This window comes from Panicum virgatum, chromosome 4K (genome assembly GCF_016808335.1).
Source record: "Panicum virgatum strain AP13 chromosome 4K, P.virgatum_v5, whole genome shotgun sequence".
NCBI classification, from domain to species: Eukaryota; Viridiplantae; Streptophyta; class Magnoliopsida; order Poales; family Poaceae; genus Panicum; species Panicum virgatum.
Genome location: NC_053139.1, coordinates 46,220,006 through 46,240,417, shown reverse-complemented (window position 1 = coordinate 46,240,417; position 20,412 = coordinate 46,220,006). Strand labels below are relative to the sequence as shown.

Here is a 20,412-nt window from a genome sequence, read left to right as displayed (position 1 = left end):
TGAAACTGAATGTCTAGATTCATGTGATTCTTCGGGCCTTTTTTAGATGCAAAATTCAAAATTCCAAAATTATCTTGCGGCACATGTATGAAGTATTAAATATAGATAAAATAAAAAAAATTTAATTGCATAGTTTGTTTGTAAATTACGAGACGAATCTAATGAGTCTAACTAAACCATGATTAGACAATATGTTGCTACAGTAAAATTACAATACACATGTGCTAATGATGAATTAATTAGTCAATAAATTCGTCTCGTAGTTTACAGACGATGTTTGTAATTAGTTTTATGATTATTCTATGTTTAATACTTTAAATGTTTTAAATGTGTAAAAATCTATTTTAAAAACTTTACACGGTGCACGGTAGTTCGGTGTGACAACATTATTTCCAGCACAGCAGTTCCGTGGCTTGTGATATTTTCCCAGTCACAGACAGAGATAAAAAAAAAGGCCACAACGAGAGATAATGGGGTGGGTGGGCCGTGTAAACTGCTTAATGGGCCAGCCCAGTCGATCTGGACAGCTGGGGCTTCTTCTTCGTTGGGCAGTTCAGGTTCTCCAGGGGGAAAAAGCCAAACGCCCGAATCGTAGCCGCCTCCCGCTCCGGCGACCGCCCGCCCAGACCTCCCCTGCGACCTGCCGCTTGCTGGCGTGCTCCTTCCGCCCTACGGTGTTCGCGCTTCGGCCTCCGCGCGTGTGCGGTCTTCAGCAGCGGTGCGCCCGACACTGGATAGCCGTTGCCAGCCAAGCACGGAGACGGAGGCCCCGCGGGCCCCTGCCTGCGTGGCTTGTTGCCTACCGAGGTGAGACGTCTTCTTGGCTCTGATTAATTCAAAGCCTCTATAGTGTAATTTTTTGGTGCATATGGAAAATCTATCACCATCTTTGAAGCTTAGAGTGAGTAAATGTGAGATTTTCCATATATTTGTACCAATATTGTATCATGGTCTGACAGTGATGAACAAATGGGGAACTGCAACTCACTATGTCTAAATCGCATTCTTTTTAGGTGGATTGGGGGAATTGTTGCATGCAGTACTGATCAGTATTGATTTGTGAAGCTTGACAAACTCGAATATGATCAACTCATAGTGGCAATAATTGAATTACAATTCAACCACATGTAGAAATGTTCACAGATAGCCCTAAGTTTTGGTTTCAGTCTGACTAAAAATGTTCATCTAATGGTGAGTTGTGGACTTGTGGCAGTCTTTTTTTTTCTATAATACGACGTATGGCCTTCTATCATCATGGTACAACTTTAAAGTAGTCCTTGTATACTAAACTACTTAGTGATGATGGTGCTCACAGTCTGTCATTCAGATCTTCAGTAGAGAATGTGAGTTGTACCAAAGTCTACTGTTTACCAGGTTATTACATGACACTAACAGGCGGTGCTTACTGCTTAGATTGCCATATCCTGGATACGATTTTGTTTTTGTGACTCTGAGCAAACTGTTCTGAAGTTTCCATACACTTGTTCACCTGATTTTATGCCAGTCATCCAGTCAGTATGTGATAATGGCTAACAAGCGCCAAAGTGACGGACCAGGTTAAGATGATGACAGTCTGCTTGACAAGAACAATCTCCATTGTTTTTCTTCTCTGGGCTACTTGGACAAGTCCCCCACCAACCTGACAATTCTGCAAAGCTGCATGCTGACCTGAGTGACCTCACTCCTGCAAGTTGCACATACCAGCAAGGAAAACCAGAGTTCCAAGCATCATTTTGCTGTCTCCTTGGATCCATCAGTCTACAGTCAGGTTATTTGTGGTGAACTGGTGATGGCAGTGCGGGATGTTATTTCTTTGAACCGTATGATCACTGGTTTCATTCGGGATGGCCTCGGCGATCGAGCTCGTGCAGTCTACAGGTGGATGGTTGCTTCAGGCTTCAGAGAGACCCCTCATACCTTCGCTGCAATCCTTGGTGCGTGCAACAGCTGTGAGGGACTGCAACTGCATGGCCGGGTGCTGGCGTTGGGCCTGTGCTCCAACCCATTTATTGGGTCTGCGTTGGTCAATCTCTATATGCGCATTGGAATGCCTTGTGCTGCCCTCTTGCTGTATGATGAAACGGCATTGCGAAGCACAGTCATTTCCAATGTGGTTCTGGGTGGCTTGTGCAATCTGAAACTGACTGAGGACCTCCTTTGTTCCCTACTTGACATGAGAAGACAGGGTTTGGAGTTGAATGGTCTTTCCTACTGTTATGTTATGAGAGGATGCTATCTAGATGAAGAATGGCTGGAACAAGGCAGGCAGCTTCATGGAGTAGTTCTGAAGGCAGGGTGGGTTCCTTCAAACATTTTCTTGTCAAACTCGCTTGTGGATCTTTACTCAGCAACTGGGGATTTGGTGGATGCTAAGAATGCACTTGATGATATCCCTTCTGAGGATGTCATCTCATGGAACTCCATTGTTTCTGTTTATGCAAGCAAAGGACGTATGAAGGACGCAACTGATTACTTGAGACAGATGTTTTGGCACGGCAAGCTGCCCTCAGTTCGCTCCTTTGTTGGGCTCTTTGCTTTATCTGGTCAGACTGGAGATCTTCAATTCGGGGTTCAGATGCATGGAGTTGCTCTTAAGCTTGGATTCAGTTGGAGTAGCGCGCATGTGCAAACTGCACTCATTGACATGTATGGAAAGTGTTGCTCTTTTGATTGTTCCCTGGTAATCTTTAATGAAATCCCAAACCTTGCACTTGAGTGCTGTAACTCAACCATCACATCATCAATTCGCTGCAAGGTTTTTGACTCCGCATTGGAGGTATTGCACTGTATGATTGTAGAGGGAATTGTGCCTGATAATGTGACTCTCTCTGCAACCATGAAGGCCGTATCTTTGTCGGCTTCTTCAAGTTTAATCAGTTGCAAAATGCTGCACTCTTGGGTCTTCAAATTGGGCTTTGAAACAGACATGGCTGTGTGCTCATCCTTGATCAGCGCGTATGCTCGAGCTGGTCAAATGAACAGTTCCCACTTGATATTTGAAAGCTTGCAGTATCCGAATGTCATTTGCTTCACTTCAATAATATCTGCATGTGCTCGATATGGAGATGGCGCCCAAGCAGTGGAGCTGTTCAATAAGATGGTTTCTAGGGGCCTCAAGCCTGACGATGTTACCTTCCTGTGCGCAATTGCTGGTTGTGATCAGGCAGGACTGTTTGAAGAAGGAAGGCTGGTGATGGAACTCATGAGAGCAAGTCGTGAGCTGGATCCTGATGAAAGGCACTTTGCTTGCATAGTTAACCTTCTGAGTCGAGATGGTTTTGTGGAGGAGGCAATGAAAATGATGGAGCACTCTCCACTGCGACACTACACCAAGGCATGGAGCTCGCTCCTACAGAGTTGCAGGGCACATGGTGAAAATGTGCTGGGAAAGAGAGCTGCAAATATGCTGATAGATGTGGGCCAAAAGGATCCAGCCACCAACTTGCAGGTATCAAAATACTTTTACGAGATTGGGGACAACGAAAACGCTTCAAGGGTTAAAGCGATGGCAAGTGGACAAGAAGTGAAGGAGAGTGGTCACAGCTCGGTTGAGATCAGTCACGGAATCTAGCATCTGTGTACAAAACGGTATGAACAACTTAATTCCGTAGCCGATTACTTTTTTGTTTCACTTGCATGAGCTGATAGTCTGCACACCACAAGAAGTTCCTATACTCCTATTGCCATTTTGTCAACCTACAGGTCATCCTTCCTCACATTCAGATCTGAATCTTGAGCAATGCTTCCACAGTCACATGTTTATCAGTTGGTTTCTTTCGTTTATTCAGGCTGTTGTGGGGCTCTAGGGGTACCCACAGCCGGGTGGCGGAACGCACCCGCCTATTCCCAGTGAGGGAGTACTCGGGGAAGTACTAGGCGATGGGGCTGGATCTACGCTGAGAAAGGGACTCAAGAACACACGATTTAGAGTGGTTCGGGCCGCCGGAGCGTAACACCCTACGTCCACTGGGAGATGTATTGTTCTTGGTGGTGTGTATGAACCTATCCTCTGCTGGCCTTGGCACTTGCCCAGTCTGAGGTTTTCTAGCGGCGCCCCCCTTTTATAGATCAAGGGGGAGCGGATACATAGGACGTTGGTGCCCCGACAGGTGAGCCCAACGTGACTGTGGCTACAGTGGTAGCGAATCTTTCCTCCGATATGCACGCTGCCGCTCTCCTGACTCAGGGGGGTCTTTTCTTGTCCCGTCAGCTAGGCGCCCGTTGGAGTAGCGTAGCTTGCGGCGTGGCCTGCTGAGACTATTATGTGGCGTCATAATGGGCGAAGCTGAGCCGTCGTGTCCATCTGGCAGACGCAGTATGGGCGGCGCCAGCGGCTCTACTGCCTTGGTAATACGCGATCAATAGTATCCCCTGGTCAATAAAACGCCTCAGCTTCTGTCATATCAATGCAGACGTTCACCTACCGCAATAAATGCAATGGTGGGTGAACGTTGGTATGGAAACCCAAACGGCCATGTCTTGCAGACACGTGGCGGCTCCGGACCACCCCGACGCGGGGCGTCGACCTCTTCCCTTAGTGAGGGGTCCGGTTACTATACAGGGGGTCCGGGACCCCATGAGGGGTCCGGGACCCTGCGGGGGTCCGGTCTCCTTGGGAGGTCCGGAGCCCCGGCTGCTTGCGCACGAGTTCCTGCCTCTTCCGGGACACGTGGTGTCTCCGGACCTTTCCCAACTGTGGAACGGTCCGGCCGCTGCTGGGAGAACAGGACTCCGGACCGCCGGGGTCCGGCTGTTTGGATGTAGTTAAGGATAACTACAAGATCCTTGCCTAGACACAGCAAGAGGGGGTACCCCAGTCCTGGGGTACCGACAGTGGCCCCCGGGCCCACCTCGGGTGAGGTACGAACCCGCAGGTGGGGCCACCATCGTGATGTGTTCCTACGCAAGTTGATTGCGTTGGTGTGCTCATGGAGAGAGCGGGCATCCCGGACCCCTGAGGTCGGTATGCCTGTTGCCAGGTTCAGGTACTTGAGTGTTCTCCATTGGGCGACGAAGGTGTAGGCTTAGGGTACGGAACCAAGCTAAGCGGCTACACAGACTTCGGGTCGCTCAGGGAGTAAGCACCACTTCCCGGACCCGGCTCTTGTCGACCGTGGCGAGCGGTCTCCGCCGGAGCGGGCCACCGGAGTGGACTTGGAGCGACCGTGGCGAGCGGTCTCCGCCGGAGCGGGCCACCGGAGTGGACTTGGAGCGACCGTGGCGAGCGGTCTCCGCCGGAGCGGGCCACCGGAGTGGACTTGGAGCGACCGTGGCGAGCGGTCTCCGCCGGAGCGGGCCACCGGAGTGGACTTGGAGCGACCGTGGCGAGCGGTCTCCGCCGGAGCGGGCCACCGGAGTGGACTTGGAGCGACCGTGGCGAGCGGTCTCCGCCGGAGCGGGCCACCGGAGTGGACTTGGGGCGACCGTTGCTGACGATCTGATGAAGCATGCTACCAGACCTCATAGTAAGGTGCAAAGAAACCAAGCCTTATACTAGAAGGGAGCCCGGGACCTCTAAGGACAGCAGTCCTGGATACTAGAGTACTTGTAACAGGGTAGTGAAGTACGTAAACTTAGGGTACATTACCAGGCTAAGCTACGCGGAGCTTCTCTACCCCAGGATACAAGCACCACTTCTCCAGAGCAGGTCCTCAGGGGTCCGAACTGCCTTCCAGCTAGAAGGGGTGTCTTCACCTGACCATAGCTAGCAGCTTAACTTGAATTGTTAGCAACAGGGGAAACTTCCGTTCAAGAGGGAAGAATAGTTAAACCAAGGCGAATAAATGTAACCCAGGGCGGAGCCTAGGTAAAACTGAGAAAGAAAATCTCCTTTATTATTGTGGTTGTCACGGTATACATCAGAGGTCGGGATTACGAGGTCGGACCTCCACCGCTCCGGACCGTTTTTTGCCTGTTTGTGTGATAGGGCCAGAGGTCGGGTTTACAAGGTCGGACCTTGACCGCTCTGGACACACACGTAGGCGCCACGTTATTATAAAGGAGGAATTCTCTTAGTCTTTTCTTAGGAGTAACCTACGGCTGCATGCTATACAGCGTGTTCTTCGGAGGTGAAGGCGCCCTGGACGTGCCTGAACCGCATCATCCAGCATCACCTCGGGAGCTCGGGGGACCCCTCCCTGCCTAAGAGCTGTCACATGCTTACATGGCATGAGACAAATTCTTTGGCTTTGAATGGAAGAGGCCCCCTCCCCCTGCCGTCGCCGTTGCCGATGGAAACCAGAGCGCTTGCGCAGCAGATGGACCGGTGCGACGCGTGGAGAAGTGCGGTCGTTCGCCGGCTTGTCCTTGGTGCTAGCGCCAGGGGCCCCCGCGCGAGGTGGCGGGGTCCTGTCTGCAGCAGCACCGAGCAAGGCTGAGGTGGATCTCCGGTGCTGGAGACGGCAGGACGACACGGTCCACTTCCTCCGGGATGGCCGTCGGCTCCAGGCTCCATGTTGAGAGGAAGTCTTGAGCCGACACCATGCCACCGCAGAGGAGGTGTGGCCGTTGCTTGAGAGAAAACCTTGAGTCGACGTAGGGGCAGCAGCGCCCAGCGGCGCCTCCGTTGTGCGCCGCTACGCCGGCTCCGAGGTGTCGCAGTGGCGACGCACAGCAGGCGTCGCTGTCGTGCGCCGCCGCACCGAGGGCGTTGCCGCGCCGGTGCCAAGACAGGTGCAGTGAGTGTGGCCCTGCCTTCCTTCATCTTCAAGTTCGTCGTTGCAGAGGAAGAACACAGCCCAGAGGCCTGAAGATCCAACTTGCGCCTGACGCTCCCCTCGGACGGCGCCAAGATGTTGTGGGGCTCTAGGGGTACCCACAGCCGGGTGGCGGAACGCACCCGCCTATTCCCAGTGAGGGAGTACTCGGGGAAGTACTAGGCGATGGGGCTGGATCTACGCTGAGAAAGGGACTCAAGAACACACGATTTAGAGTGGTTCGGGCCGCCGGAGCGTAACACCCTACGTCCACTGGGAGATGTATTGTTCTTGGTGGTGTGTATGAACCTATCCTCTGCTGGCCTTAGCACTTGCCCAGTCTGAGGTTTTCTAGCGGCGCCCCCCTTTTATAGATCAAGGGGGAGCGGATACATAGGACGTTGGTGCCCCGACAGGTGGGCCCAACGTGACTGTGGCTACAGTGGTAGCGAATCTTTCCTCCGATATGCACGCTGCCGCTCTCCTGACTCAGGGGGGTCTTTTCTTGTCCCGTCAGCTAGGCGCCCGTTGGAGTAGCGTAGCTTGCGGCGTGGCCTGCTGAGGCTATTATGTGGCGTCATAATGGGCGAAGCTGAGCCGTCGTGTCCATCTGGCAGACGCAGTATGGGCGGCGCCAGCGGCTCTACTGCCTTGGTAATACGCGATCAATAGTATCCCCTGATCAATAAAACGCCTCAGCTTCTGTCATATCAATGCAGACGTTCACCTACCGCAATAAATGCAATGGTGGGTGAACGTTGGTATGGAAACCCAAACGGCCATGTCTTGCAGACACGTGGCGGCTCCGGACCACCCCGACGCGGGGCGTCGACCTCTTCCCTTAGTGAGGGTCCGGTTACTATACAGGGGGTCCGGGACCCCATGAGGGGTCCGGGACCCTGCGGGGGTCCGGTCTCCTTGGGAGGTCCGGAGCCCCGGCTGCTTGCGCACGAGTTCCTGCCTTTTCCGGGACACGTGGTGTCTCCGGACCTTTCCCAACTGTGGAACGGTCCGGCCGCTGCTGGGAGAACAGGACTCCGGACCGCCGGGGTCCGGCTGTTTGGATGTAGTTAAGGATAACTACAAGATCCTTGCCTAGACACAGCAAGAGGGGGTACCCCAGTCTTGGGGTACCGACACAGGCACTGTTCTCACTCACAGCCACACTGAATGTTTGCTCTTTGCAGCAGCAACCACAGGATGATGCCCGTGCAGACACAAATGCAAATGCGCAGTTTCCTAAAAGGTAAAAAGAAAAGGCAAAAAGGGAGTTGTTTTGAGCAGAGTTCAAGGCGACCCAATGTGAAAAAAAAATGCAAATGGAACGGATGGAGGGAGCACTGGACGAGCACTGCAGACTTGGAGTGGGATATGGTACTCCCGGTTTCAGATCTGACAGGCCTCCTCTGCCTGGTGCCTCCATTTCGCATGCCCAATATCTTATCTTATAAAAAAGTTCCAGTAAACATGCAGGATAAAATGATAAATATATATCTGTCTCTGTATATCTTATGCTTCACCCACCTACTACTAGTTGCATTCAAATACTATGTTGTGATACACACACTTTCAGTTAGTTAACCTTATGGCCTGGTTAGAGTTGGGTCTGAACTGATCTTCTTTTTTTTGAGAGAGAGAGAGGTGGTCTGAATGAACTGATAAATAAAGTGATAAAAAAATCCATTGCAAAAAGATTCACTACTGGCTGCAGTATCAAATATTCCCCCAGCCAATATGAGAGCCCGTTTAGTTCCCAAAAATTTTCACGCACTACAGTAACTTGCAATGTTTGACTACTAATTTGGAGTATTAAATATGGATAATTGATAAAACACATTCTATAACCCCGGGTGAAATCGCGAGACGAATTTAATGAACATAATTATGCAATGATTAGACAATATTGTGCTACAGTAACCAACCTCTAATGATAGATTAATTAGTCTTAATAGATTTGCCTTGCGATTTTTCGTCCATCCGTGTAATTAGTTTTATATTTAATGCTTCTAATTAGTGGTCAATTGTTCTGGTGCCCCAGATTCCAGAACAGGGACTCCATCGCAGCACACCTCCTCCCTCCTTTTCCCCCAACCCAACTCGCAGCCACAGTGGTGGCTCGGGCGCTCGGCTTCCTCCTCACCTCCTCCCTAGTGGATTGATTGATTGATCACGAGGCGCAAGTGAACCGGGCTCTGCTGCAGCCGCTGCTGCTGGTGGTGGTGGCCGCCGCTCTTTCTCCTCCGCCTCCCCTCCCCTCGCTCTCTCTGGTCTCTGCGCGGAGCAGACTCCGCGGCGGCGTCGAAGCAGGGCAGGTGCGACCGATCCGTCCGTTGAATTCCTTCGAATCCCCCCTAATCTCTCGGCCGATTGGTGTCGCTCATCCCGATTCTGCGGCGTAGGGCCGGGGGAGGAGCTTCGGCTGGGAACAAGGGAGAGCTAGGGCAGGAGCAGGAGGTGGGAGCAGCATCCATGGCGAGCGAGGAACTACTGCACAAGGTCTGTCGCGAGGACATGCTGCTCGTCAGTGGCTTTGTTTGTTGCTTTCCTTTATCTGTGCGCTTTTTGCTCGTCAGTTCGTTCCTTCACCAGGACTTAGTTATTACCTTTGTGATTTTGCTCCCCGGGGCTTTGCTGATTGTTGATACTTGATACCCCTACTCGTGCCTTTCCTCTCGAAGAACAGGCTGGTTTCTGCACTCATATTGAAATTGGTAATCTAGGGTTTCAGATGAACACCAAGGGTATAGCCATCTAGGGTAATCTTATGCGTTTTTCAGCATTCATTTTGCACTTCTAGTGCCTACGGGCAACTAATGTTTGTTTGTGGATGCCATGAATCTTTGTATCCAGTGAAATTATGCTCAATAGCTGTCTCTCCATAGTTTCCAATCTTATTTGACGTAACACATATTTAAGGAGTTTGTGTGTGTTTACTTGGACAGATCATAAGACAACTCATTAACTCCTGTTGCTGACTACTGGTGTTCAGGTCCAGGCTCTTATAGAGCGCTGCCTTCAGGTGTATATGAACCAGAAAGAAGTAATTGATGCCCTCTCTCAACAGGCAAAGATAGATCCTGGCATTACTGAACTTGGTAATGCTCTTTGTTATCTTTTACAGTAAAAGTATTCCTTTCTCTTACTTGCAAGTTGGTCCAAAGTTACCTGGCTCAAATGTTAGTCCAATATTAAACTGTCATTCTGAACCATGGACATATGATAGTTCATATTACACAAATGATGCTTTAAAACAACACCAACAACAACGATAACAGCTGATTCTCTTCTCTTGATTGATTGTTGTCTGATCCCCAAATCTACTAATTGTTACATGATTTTATCAGAAAGTGGACCTATTGGAAGCAACAGCATTGCCAGTTGCCATCCAATAAAATTGAAAGTTTGAAACATCAATGGGATTGGGAAACCATTTATTATTCGAATCTTGATTGGTGCTTTCTAATATTATTATATTATGATGATGAAAACCATCCATCCCTTCTTAAAATTATTACAGCCTCAATGTTAAATAAATATCATGTGTGAAATTTTTTTAGATCCATTGTCCTACCTTAATGACAAACTGGATAGCTTGACCACCAAGTTCTGGTTCTACAGCCCCCCTTTTCTGAAAATTTCTTTTGCAATTTACTGTATTGAAACTGAATCTGTGCTTCACCTAAACTGCACCTCCATTAAGATACCAACAAATAGCATGGTAGTGAAATTAACTTACAGAATTCCATTTGTTTCACTGGTTCTCTCAGAGTTTCCAGTATGCTTACCTCTATCACAGCATTTTTTTTAGTTTTGTTCTTAAAGAAATTTATTTCTGGTTGCTACCTAATTGGTGCTTTCTTCTATCATCTTTTCAGTCTGGCGACAACTTGAGCAACAGAATCCTCTGTTTTTCAAGGCATACTATATGAGGCTAATGCTTAAGAATCAAATAATGGACTTCAACAAGCTTCTTGAGGATCAGCTCCAGATTATGAGTAAAGAGTTTCCTTCAGGGATCCCTTCTATGGCTCTTCCTAATGGCTCTAGTTCCGACCCATGTAAGACCTCTATTTCCAGCTTTTGAGCTTCTTATCAACAATTGCTCATCAATCTTCGAAAAATCTGAAGCAATACATGTTTTTTTGCTAAGTATTTTAACCATTTTATAAGATCAACAAATGTATCATTCATTAATTTGATGTTCTATTTTTGCTTATGTTATCTATATCTTACTATTGCCACTTTCCTGTTTCTGCTCTTCTTTCACTTGCTGATAAATTCCTTTTGCTAGCTTCCTACTGTCTGGCATTTTAACATGGCTACTTTCTTTACTTGTTTCAGTAAAGCAAAATTCATGCTTTTTGCCTGAGACTGCTCCGGGATCTGCAATGCCAGATGGTATAATGCACAATGGAAGCTCAAGTGTTATAATAAATGGCACACCTTCTGGTGATCAATTACTCAATGTTGGTAAAGACATGCATGGTCTTCACAGTGGAATAGATGCTTCAACTAGCCTGCAGTCATATCAGAATGCATCTGCTGTGCTGTTTGGTGTAGACAATGGGACGAGTGCGACAATTAAGACAGAGTCTGGCTATTCAAGCAATGCTGATTTTGCTTTCTGCGGGAATACTTTCCTGGAATCATGCCAGTCAATAGGTGATGCATCTGGTGGTGGATCCTTCAGTAGCTCAGAGTTGAATGGGCAACCACTGAATGATTCAATTTTGGATATGGAATCGTCATCATTTAGCTTCTTAAACCAGATTCCCCAAAGTTTCATCTTTTCAGACTTGGCAGAGGATTTCAGCCAAAGTGCAGGTACCTTCCAGTAATATTGCTGATTTCTTCCTAATTCTCAGTACCTACTTTTTTGTCTTCCACCTCTGTATTTGGCTTTATCATGTTTTGGATTTCTTTTCTGCAGAAATGACAACATTCCTCACTTCTGAAACAAATAACTTCTCTGATTCAACAGTGGGAGATCATACAGGTGATTGCTGAATCATCCTCCTTCCCTTTTTTTTTCATAACCACCCCATGGATACAACATGTACTGTTGTCTCTGCTGTTTACTGTCCCAATAGAAAATGATTTTCATGCATTTATTGGACTAGCAAATATAGTTAGTTTATGTGTATTAGTGTCTGCTTGAGTGGGAGTAGTTGTTTACGCCAATAATTTAGTTGATCTAGTATTTTAAGGAAACTTCTCTTAATTTGAGTTGCTTTCTCTCTTAGTGGTTTCTTCTGTTGTGGACAAACACACTTTTCTTTTTTGTCGGGGGCCAACATGCATTCTGGTGTTTACTGTTTTTTCCCCCTCAGCAGGTTGATCAGTCATGCACCGCGCACCGACCATTTGTACATACTCTTATGGGCAGGCAAATCTGCATTGACGGAGAACTTGAGGATCTTTTGAGTTAGCTGTCTCTTTTCTAGTTTCTCATAATCTCATCTTATATTGTGATAGGATTGACTGTCTCCCTCATCATAGGGCATACTGAGTCGATCTTCCAGTACGCTTTCTGATGGTGTCGTTGTGGTGCTGTACTGCTGTGTACACTATTATGCATTCTGTAATATAATGGTTAGGCGCAGCGGTATCTGCATCTGCAGTTTATTGGGTAATGGCCTTGTTTGTCTTGCACAGCAAAATTGTTATTTATATAGCTCCTTCTCGAATCAGGGTTTAGCCTTTGTTTTGTGATAGCTAGCTATGTGCAAGGTTCCCTGACTATCTAACTTGGCATGGGGTGATTGGTGAAAACTGAGAGAGAGAGAGAGAGAGAGAGAGAGAGAGAGAGAGAGAGAGAGAGAGAGAGAGAGAGAGAGAGAATACTGCTTGATGTTTCATACAGTCAGTATCAGTATGAAAACACCTCAATCTCTCTTGACGTGCCCCAAGATAAAAACTGCCCATCAGCTGCTTGAAATTTGTAAAACAAAGACTACAACCAAACAAAAACAACTTTTGCTTCATTTCCTATTAGTGTCACAATACATCGCAAATAATTCCAATTTCTTGATGAGAATGTTGCTGTTCTCCAAGTGGAGACGAACAGAAGCAGTACCCATTCTTCTCACATGCTTGTCTGAATGAACTCAGATCTCGGTTACGGATTTACGGTGCCCTCTTTAGAAGATTCACACGTGCCGAATCAATACGTCTCAGCCAGGAGGAGCATCCAGGTATTCGTCAGGAAGCCACTTCACTCGCATATCAGAAGCCTTTGAGCTGGCCACTCAGTCCGGCTAACGCTATCCATTTCTCCAACGCTGTCGCTGACGACACAAACGCCGACTTGGAGGATTCACCATCAAGCTTGTTCACTGCAACGAGAGGGTACATGAGACATTTCAGATTCATTTTTTCTTTCGATAGGGGAAAAAATTATTCAATTCAAGGTTTTACATTTAAGATTCATGCGTCACAAAAAGCATGGATCTGTTGAAGCAGAATGTTCAAGTATGGTTCAGGTAATAAAAGTTCAGATAAAGATCTAGCAGTAGACCTACAGATCATACGACAATTCCTGTACCTGATGTAAACAGTGAGGCCAAGGAGGAGTTGAAGCTATCCACCATGCTCCTCTCCTCTGGGCTTGAGCTGAACTGTATGATAGACAGCGACAGAAACAGGTGAAGAAAATGTAAGATGTTGAGAAGAGAATGAAACAGCAGTCTCCATTAAGAGAGAAGCAAATCAAGGATCAGGAGGTGTCAAAAAAAAATCAAGGATCAGGATGGATGGCTGACTAACCTTGGAGAAAGCTGCATTGATGTTCTGCACCCACTGGGTATCTGGGCTTGGGCCCAGGACACTGCTTGCGGCTGGGAGATCGTCCTTGTCAATGGCCTGCCCAACTTTGCTCAACTTGTAGATGAGGTCCTGCAAATACTCTGTGGTTTGTAGTCAAACCACAGCATTACTGCTACTGCAAAGATTCAGGAACAAAAAGTTCAACTTCATGAGATGAAGGGCAAGTAATCTCAATGACAGACCAGTCTCGGTGCCTGAGGAGCTGATGACCCCTTGCTTCTGCAGCCGCTTCTTCCTGTCCTCCTTCACGCGCTCCAGCAGCTCGATGTCTTCGTCTTCCTCAAGAACCATGGCCCGCGCGGGGCGGTCGCCGGCGAGCGGGGAGAACGAGGCCGCGAGGGCGGCGAGCACGCACGACGCCAGGCCGCTCCGCCGGCCGACGACGACGGCCTCACGCCAGTCCTGGCCTCCGCCGCTGCTGCTGACGCCTCTGAGCGATAGGGCTTTCTTGGTCCTGTTTGCTGCGGCAGGAGGGAGCTGCTGCACCGGCAACTCCTGCGCCGCCGCGCCACATCCGGCGAGCGCCCATGCCTCGGTAGCAATGGCCACCATTGGCGATCGTGTCAGGAGAATCTCTTCTTGTTCTCCCCCAGGAAGCAGGAAGCAGCAGCAAGAGGAAGAGGAAAGAAAGAGGCAGGTACTAGAGGTTGGGGACAGAACACGAAGGAAACAGGCACGCTGGCCCAATGGAAGAGTCTCCTTATCCTCGCTATCTTCCTTCGGCCGTCACAACCACACATGAGTTAGCTTTTGTTAGTATAGTGGTAAGCACTGAACAGCAATACAGCAACAGGCTCTTTGCCAGTTGCCCGTGGCACAACATAGTCGCACTGAACACCACCAGAAAAAAAACAGTGAACTAATTACTGACATCCATGACCATGAACAATCTCCTTCCTTTCACAAAGATTACTAGCTACAGTACTAACTCCATCAATAATGTGAATTTGAATATGGTCACTGTGTTCTACTTTCAGCGTGTACAATCCAACCTGTGTTCTTAGGTGCTGATGATGAATTATGCACAAACACGCTAGCCTTGTAATATGGCTAGGCAGCACCTAAGTAAAATTAAAAAATGAAACAAAAAGGAGATAACAGGGCCAAACAAGAGGCATGTCACCAGAACCAGCTCCTGCGGCTGTCAACAGCCTTGACTGTGGTGGCTACAAGAGGCATGTGGCCATACATGGCAGCAAATGTGTTGAGGCATCTGGATCTCTGCAAACTATGGCCCTTCAAACTGCTGATGCCGGTCGATCCAATCTCAAATATCCTTCCTGCGGTAATAACAAGGGCATGAATGTGAGCAAGAGGCTCATGAGTCCTGATGAGACCAATGACAGGCTGGATAGCATATGAGCCATCTCGATATGCACATGTCCTCTTATGCTTCTGTGGCCAGCTACTTTGTGTTTCTAGATTGACGTCAGACCAACCCTTTTTGGTTTCTTTCAACACATTATTATGCAAAGTTCTTTCCAGCTCAAGTAACACTATGAGTAACGACCCAGAAGAAAGAAGCCGGTGAAAGTTTCAGACAAGTTACCGCAACTTGCTGCTTTACCAGTCCAGAGTCCACGCTTCAAGGCTAGGTGGTTTTAGGAAATTATTAAACTGAAAGTGGCTTGATCTATTGTTAAGTTTCAACACAGTCAGGTAACGACCCATGTGGTCAAACAGAACCCCCATCCCGGCCATCTCCCTCCTGCCTACTTTATCTGTGTTCTCTAATGGAGGATAATTTCTTGACCTTTTGTTCTTTATTTATGACTATATACCACTTAAGTACCACATGAATATGCAGCATTATTGGTACCTGATATTAGATCTGGATCGACAATGAATTCGTTTTGGTTCTAGATCTAGATCTCTGTTAGAATTGTCTATTTGACTCTGGGCACTGGCTTAGGGAGAAGGGGGTTAGGATTCCAACTTCCAAGTTATTGCGACCAGTTCTGTAAAATTGTTCAGATGTAGTTGGATGCACACTCGTAGCACACTTGTTCCTGGTTTTCTGTAATTACTTGTTAGACTTTATTCTGACAAATCATGCTTCAGCACTGAGTCTAACACACTACATATTCCTAAGACGTACTGATTAATATTGCTGGTGAACAATTAGTAGTTGTAGTTTACTAGCTCATTATTACGATGTATTTTGCGCTACCTCTTTTCACAAAACGAGAACTTCAACAACATTTTCTTCTTTGTGTTTAGTGAGTCATACCGAGGGCCCCAAAATTTATCTTGCCCCGGCCCCTCCGAAGGTCAGGACCAGCCCAGCTCTCCTAGGTGTAAGTACAAGAGCATGGAACGTTATGGTCGTCTAAACAAGGGACAAGGTCCTACGCTGCAGGGGCAAACAAAAAGGCAAACACAGACTATCTATAGATATTTTGACTTTTGGTGCTATCAGAAGTCGTCATGCTGCCATTGAGGAAACCCATACCCAACAACAACAACAACAACAACAACAACAACAACAACATAGCCTTTTTTCCCAAGCAAGTTGGGGTAGGCTAGAGATGAAACCCGAAAGAAATAAGTTCAAGGTTCAGGCACATTGATAGCTAGTCTCCAAGCACTCCTATCCAAAGCTATCTCTTTAGAGATATTCCAATCCTTAAGGTCTCTCTTAACCGACTCATCCCACATAAGTTTAGGTCTACCTCTACCCCTCTTTACATTATCGACCCGCTCAAGAACCCCATTACGCACCGGCGCCTCAGGAGGCCCTCGTTGGACATGTCCAAACCATCTCAGCCGATGCTAGGTAAGTTTCTCCTCAATTGGTGCCACCCCGACCATATCCCGAATAACTTCGTTCCGGACTCTATCCCTCCTTGTGTGCCCGCAAAACCACCGCAACATCTGCGTCTCTGCTACACTCAGTTGCTGGACATGTCGCCTTTTTGTAGGCCAACATTCAGCACCGTATAACATCGCCGGACGAATTGCTGTCCTATAGAATTTGCCTTTTAGTTTTTGTGGCATCATCTTGTCACAAAGGATGCCAGAAGCTCGCCGGACGAAACCCATACCCAAAAGATGAAATTTCTCGATGCAGCAAGTGAATTAAAATTGAACTAAATTAGTGTGTATGAGTTTCTCGAAAGAGGAAAGATGGTGCGCAAGAACTTTACTTATCATCCAGAAGGGTGCTCACTCACCTTGTACCCATATTGGTGGAGCTCCAGAATGATTTGCAACAAGAAAAGACATTGCAATATCCTCACAATTCCTGCCAGGCGTTAGCGTACCAAAAAGATTAGATCTACATGGAGCTACCATAATCCAATCATAGACAACACCATCATGTAACTGAAAGCAACTTTTTATCAAAAAATGATGAAGCTGTAAGATTGGAAGTGCACCTATTTTCATCCACATATTTGCGAATTGACGGTAGCATGTTGTTTGTATACAGATCCAAGTACTGCCTGTGGAAGAAACTCGCTTTGGAAAGAACCATGCTGTATGTGCCTGTCCACCAAACTGACCACCAGCTTCCATATCGGTATTCCTTTGTACTGCCTCTCTGCACAAGCAACAACTCCAAATAAGAAAATCAACATACTCCTACTCCCAATTTTGAATGTAAAATTCAAATATATTTAATTATGCGTGAAACAAAAAAAAACAATCAATTTTGAATGTAGAGCACTCCTACTCCCAATCCAATCAAACAAATCCAGTATGATTGTTACGAATTGCATGATTATTACCGGGTCAGCAAGCCAGTGCATCCGCGGCACAAAGCCCACCATGGCAGATGGCGCGCTCTGCCACACGTCGAAGGCGAACCGGAGCGTGGAGCACGGGACGATGAGGTCGTCGTCGACGGAGAAGACGGCGTCCGTGCCGAGGCTCCGGATGGGCCTGAACCTGTTGTTGAGGCTGTCGGCCTCGTTGATCTCGAACCGCACGGTGCCGCGCCGGGTGCCGTTGACGAGGACGCCCCGGCGCAGGGTCTCCGGCGGCGGCCGCGGCTCGCTCCACACGACGTGGACGGCCTCGACGCCCGCGCAGGCGGCGTAGTGCGCGACGGACCTCCGCAGGAGCGCGTGGCGCCGCCACGTGTTGATCACCACCGAGAAGCCGCTGCAGGCAGGAAGCCGCGTTGGAGGGCGTGAGTGGCTAGCATGGGGGGAGCAGCAGGGGAATGGTCAGCGGTCGGGAATGGACGCTTACCGCGGCGAGGCGGCGGGGCCGGCGACGGCTGCGGGGTCGGGGCTTTGGCGGTGCAGCGCGACCGCGAGCGTGGTGGCGGCGGCGGCGACGGCGAGGAGGCAGAGGGTGAGGCATGCCGTTGCCGGGGAGAATCTGCCGGCGGCGGGAGCGTGGCGGGGCGTCTGCGGGTGGCGACGGCCGCGCCCCGGGCCGAAGCCGAGGCTGAGGCCGAGGCCGTGCCTCCTGTCCGCCGCCGCCGCCTGAAGCTGGAGCAGCAACTTGGTCATCCAGGGCATGGGCTAACACACCTCGCACGCAGCAACTGATACGAGGTGGCGGAGGCGCGCGGCGAGCGTGGCGTCCCCGGATTGGGTCCGGCGCGGGGGTGGCGCGGCTACAGGTTACGGCCTTCGGGTTGGAGTAGGAGTCCGAACGCGGGTACGAGCAGCTAGTACGAGGAGGAGGAGAAGGTGGTGGCTGGGGACGGTGAGATCTCTCGCGGTGGCCCTCTCTGCTTCTGCAAGTGGAGGTTGGCGGCGCCGCGGCGGGCAGCGAGAAGGCACCTGGGCTAGCCAGCCAAGCAAGCGGTTGCCTTTTGAATGGAATGGAACCCGGGGAGAGGCAAAGAAGCCTCTTTATCTTGGCGCAAGGTGCCCCGGTGGCGGATGCGCGGTGGTGCTCCGGCCCGGTGGGCGGTGGCGGCTGGAGCGACGACCGGTGACCGCTGGAAGGGAGGTACCGTACGGACAGCGAAGCTGGAACCTGCAGGCGTTGTTTTTGAACAATCTCCGATGGATACGTATGGATGCGTCTTGGACGGGACCTCTGGTCGTAACTATGGGCTTGGCACATTTATTTTAATAAATATAATAAAAAAATTTAAAATCTACTATTAAATGCTACGAAATAAATTGCTTAATTCCGTACCGGGATTTGATGAGGATCTCAACCGATTTAAAGGGTAGACTTCATGTACACCACTTATGAAGCTGGTAAGAAGAGGTCGGTGAACCACACGCGAGCTGTTAAGAAGAACGTTTTGCTGTTAAGAACATTAAAACAGAGAATAAACGTTGATAGTAATGACCAGAGAATCACACCAGTAACTGCCGCTCATCAAAGCTCTTTACGACGTCCAGGTTCGTTGAACCTGAGGCACCTCCACGCCTATATAAACCACCCCTACCTCCTCTCATATACACACACTTCAGCACTTGATCCAGGTACTCCTGCTTAGGAGATCTCTCCCTTCTCCCTCTGCTGCTTTCTGCCGTTCCCATCGCTAGTGCTGCGCGCACAGCTCTAGCGAGAGCAGGCCTCCGGAACCTCTGCTCGCTGAAGGTCCTGCATGCGACGCGGACAATCAGGTTTTTGGGGAGCGTCTTGACGCGACTACTCGCTCCCTGATCGTACTTCCCGGCGTGAACGAACGACTACTTCTTCTACTTCCCGGCGTGAACTAACGACTACTTCGTCTACTTCCCGGCATGAACGAATGACTACTTCGTCTGCTTCCTGGTGACCGTTCGTGGGACTGCACTGCGAACCTCTCCCTGCATCGACATCGTTCTGCTACTTCAGGCAAGGCCAGTCGAATAGCATGTCTATTACAGCCGGTAACGGCGCAACCAGTGCCTCCGGCACTGGTCCCGCCTTGGGGTACACTCTAAATCTATTTTGGTTCAACTTTTTGTTCATGCTTATTTAAGAATAACATGAACACATGCACATATCTTATTCACACATTATCACTCATTTATGCCATGAAATTGCTAGTAATATTTGAAATTAAAATATACCGAAAATTGCCTAGTTATCTAACAATCCAAAAACCTGAATTTGTTAATAGGCTTTCGGTATCTAGCTTTGCTGCATCAATCAAACCACCACCTTTTGATGGTTCAAATTACAAACGTTGGCAAGAGCGATTTATACTATGGTTAACAATATCGAAAGTGATCCATGTAAAAGAGGGTAAGTCTGAACAGTTCACTCCAGAGGAAGGGAGTGCATTCGATGAGGCTGATACCCTCTTTCGAGGCTTGGTCATTAGTGTTCTCGGTGAAAACCTGGTGGATTCCTATGTCCGGCTGCCAACTGGCAAAGCGTTGTGGGATGCTTTTGAAGCTCAATATGGAGTGTCTGACGCCGGCAGTGAGTTGTATACGATGGAGCAGTTCCTTGAATATAGGATGGTCGAAAACTGTTCTGTGGTGGAACAGGCTCATGAAATACATACTCTGGTAAAAGATCTCAAAAATTGTAGCAAAGAGTCCCCGTGTGTGTTACCCAATAAGTTTGTGACCGGAGGTATTATCTCTAAGCTGTCACCTTCTTGGAGGGACTTTGCTACTTCTCTAAAACACAAGAGACAGGAGTTCACCATAGATGGACTCATAGGGACTCTTGATGTTGAGGAGAAGGAGAGAGCAAAGGACATATGTGGGTGCTTCTAGCGCCAATCTTGTTCAGAAGAACAACTCCCACAAGAACAAGAAAAAGCCACCGCAGAACCAACCAAAGACTAAACAGACAACCACCTTCAAGAAAAAGAAGAAGAAGAAGAAGGGAGCTTGCTATGTGTGCGCTAGTACAGAACACTTTGCTGCAAAGTGTCCGAACCGCAAAGGCAACAACTCCGCCAACATGGTCATTAGCGAGCCTGGAGGAACATAGGGGTACGGTAATTTATTACCTACAATTCTTTCCGTTTTTTGTT

General features: G+C 48.6%; 3 protein-coding genes across 8 annotated transcripts; 1 reads left to right on the top strand and 2 right to left on the bottom strand.

The window, feature by feature from the left end:
* The first annotated feature begins 252 nt into the window (after positions 1 to 252).
* Positions 253 to 12,392, top strand: LOC120704420. Of its 6 annotated transcripts, XM_039988801.1 has the most exons (8): positions 579 to 807; positions 1,014 to 3,588; positions 7,883 to 7,941; positions 9,685 to 9,790; positions 10,571 to 10,753; positions 11,037 to 11,519; positions 11,626 to 11,691; positions 12,026 to 12,392. In XM_039988801.1, exons 4-8 carry the CDS (start codon positions 9,721 to 9,723, stop codon positions 12,031 to 12,033), a joined length of 810 nt encoding a protein of 269 aa, XP_039844735.1. In that variant the 5' UTR covers positions 579 to 807; positions 1,014 to 3,588; positions 7,883 to 7,941; positions 9,685 to 9,720; the 3' UTR covers positions 12,034 to 12,392. The 6 variants fall into 6 exon arrangements, 3 of the variants coding, with proteins under 3 accessions (XP_039844735.1, XP_039844732.1, XP_039844733.1); XM_039988798.1 differs by lacking the exons at positions 579 to 807; positions 1,014 to 3,588; positions 7,883 to 7,941 and adding exons at positions 8,753 to 9,007; positions 9,095 to 9,191 and having other exon boundaries at positions 12,026 to 12,328; XM_039988799.1 differs by lacking the exons at positions 579 to 807; positions 1,014 to 3,588; positions 7,883 to 7,941 and adding exons at positions 8,806 to 9,007; positions 9,095 to 9,191 and having other exon boundaries at positions 12,029 to 12,392.
* A 257-nt stretch (positions 12,393 to 12,649) lies between these two features.
* LOC120704422 (thylakoid lumenal 16.5 kDa protein, chloroplastic-like) lies at positions 12,650 to 14,199 on the bottom strand. Its single transcript, XM_039988803.1, has 4 exons — positions 13,703 to 14,199; positions 13,461 to 13,600; positions 13,240 to 13,312; positions 12,650 to 13,030 (listed from the first exon to the last, which is right to left on the bottom strand). The coding sequence occupies exons 1-4, from the start codon at positions 14,070 to 14,072 to the stop codon at positions 12,921 to 12,923; spliced, it is 693 nt and encodes a 230-aa protein (XP_039844737.1). The 5' UTR covers positions 14,073 to 14,199; the 3' UTR covers positions 12,650 to 12,920.
* LOC120704421 (glycosylinositol phosphorylceramide mannosyl transferase 1-like) lies at positions 12,650 to 18,486 on the bottom strand. The gene is made up of 8 exons (XM_039988802.1): positions 17,715 to 18,486; positions 17,249 to 17,624; positions 16,898 to 17,061; positions 16,694 to 16,764; positions 13,703 to 14,800; positions 13,461 to 13,629; positions 13,240 to 13,312; positions 12,650 to 13,030 (listed from the first exon to the last, which is right to left on the bottom strand). Exons 1-5 carry the CDS (start codon positions 17,987 to 17,989, stop codon positions 14,640 to 14,642), a joined length of 1,047 nt encoding a protein of 348 aa, XP_039844736.1. The 5' UTR covers positions 17,990 to 18,486; the 3' UTR covers positions 12,650 to 13,030; positions 13,240 to 13,312; positions 13,461 to 13,629; positions 13,703 to 14,639.
* Between the last annotated feature and the right edge of the window lie 1,926 nt (positions 18,487 to 20,412).

Excerpts from the sequence above, each read along its gene's own strand:
- LOC120704420 (XM_039988798.1), top strand. The coding sequence starts at position 9,165 with ATGGCGAGCGAGGAACTACTGCACAAG. Across the intron at positions 9,192-9,684 it reads GCGAGGAACTACTGCACAAG|GTCCAGGCTCTTATAGAGCG; the intron begins GTCTGTCGCGAG and ends ACTGGTGTTCAG. Across the intron at positions 11,520-11,625 it reads GGATTTCAGCCAAAGTGCAG|AAATGACAACATTCCTCACT; the intron begins GTACCTTCCAGT and ends TCTTTTCTGCAG.
- LOC120704422 (XM_039988803.1), bottom strand. The coding sequence starts at position 14,072 with ATGGTGGCCATTGCTACCGAGGCATGGGCGCTCGCCGGATGTGGCGCG. Across the intron at positions 13,601-13,702 it reads CTCCTCAGGCACCGAGACTG|AGTATTTGCAGGACCTCATC; the intron begins GTCTGTCATTGA and ends TACAAACCACAG. Across the intron at positions 13,031-13,239 it reads GGCCTCACTGTTTACATCAG|TGAACAAGCTTGATGGTGAA; the intron begins GTACAGGAATTG and ends CTCTCGTTGCAG.
- LOC120704421 (XM_039988802.1), bottom strand. The coding sequence starts at position 17,989 with ATGCCCTGGATGACCAAGTTGCTGCTCCAGCTTCAGGCGGCGGCGGCG. Across the intron at positions 16,765-16,897 it reads AAATATGTGGATGAAAATAG|GAATTGTGAGGATATTGCAA; the intron begins GTGCACTTCCAA and ends AACGCCTGGCAG. Across the intron at positions 14,801-16,693 it reads TCCACCAATATGGGTACAAG|GAAGGATATTTGAGATTGGA; the intron begins GTGAGTGAGCAC and ends TTATTACCGCAG.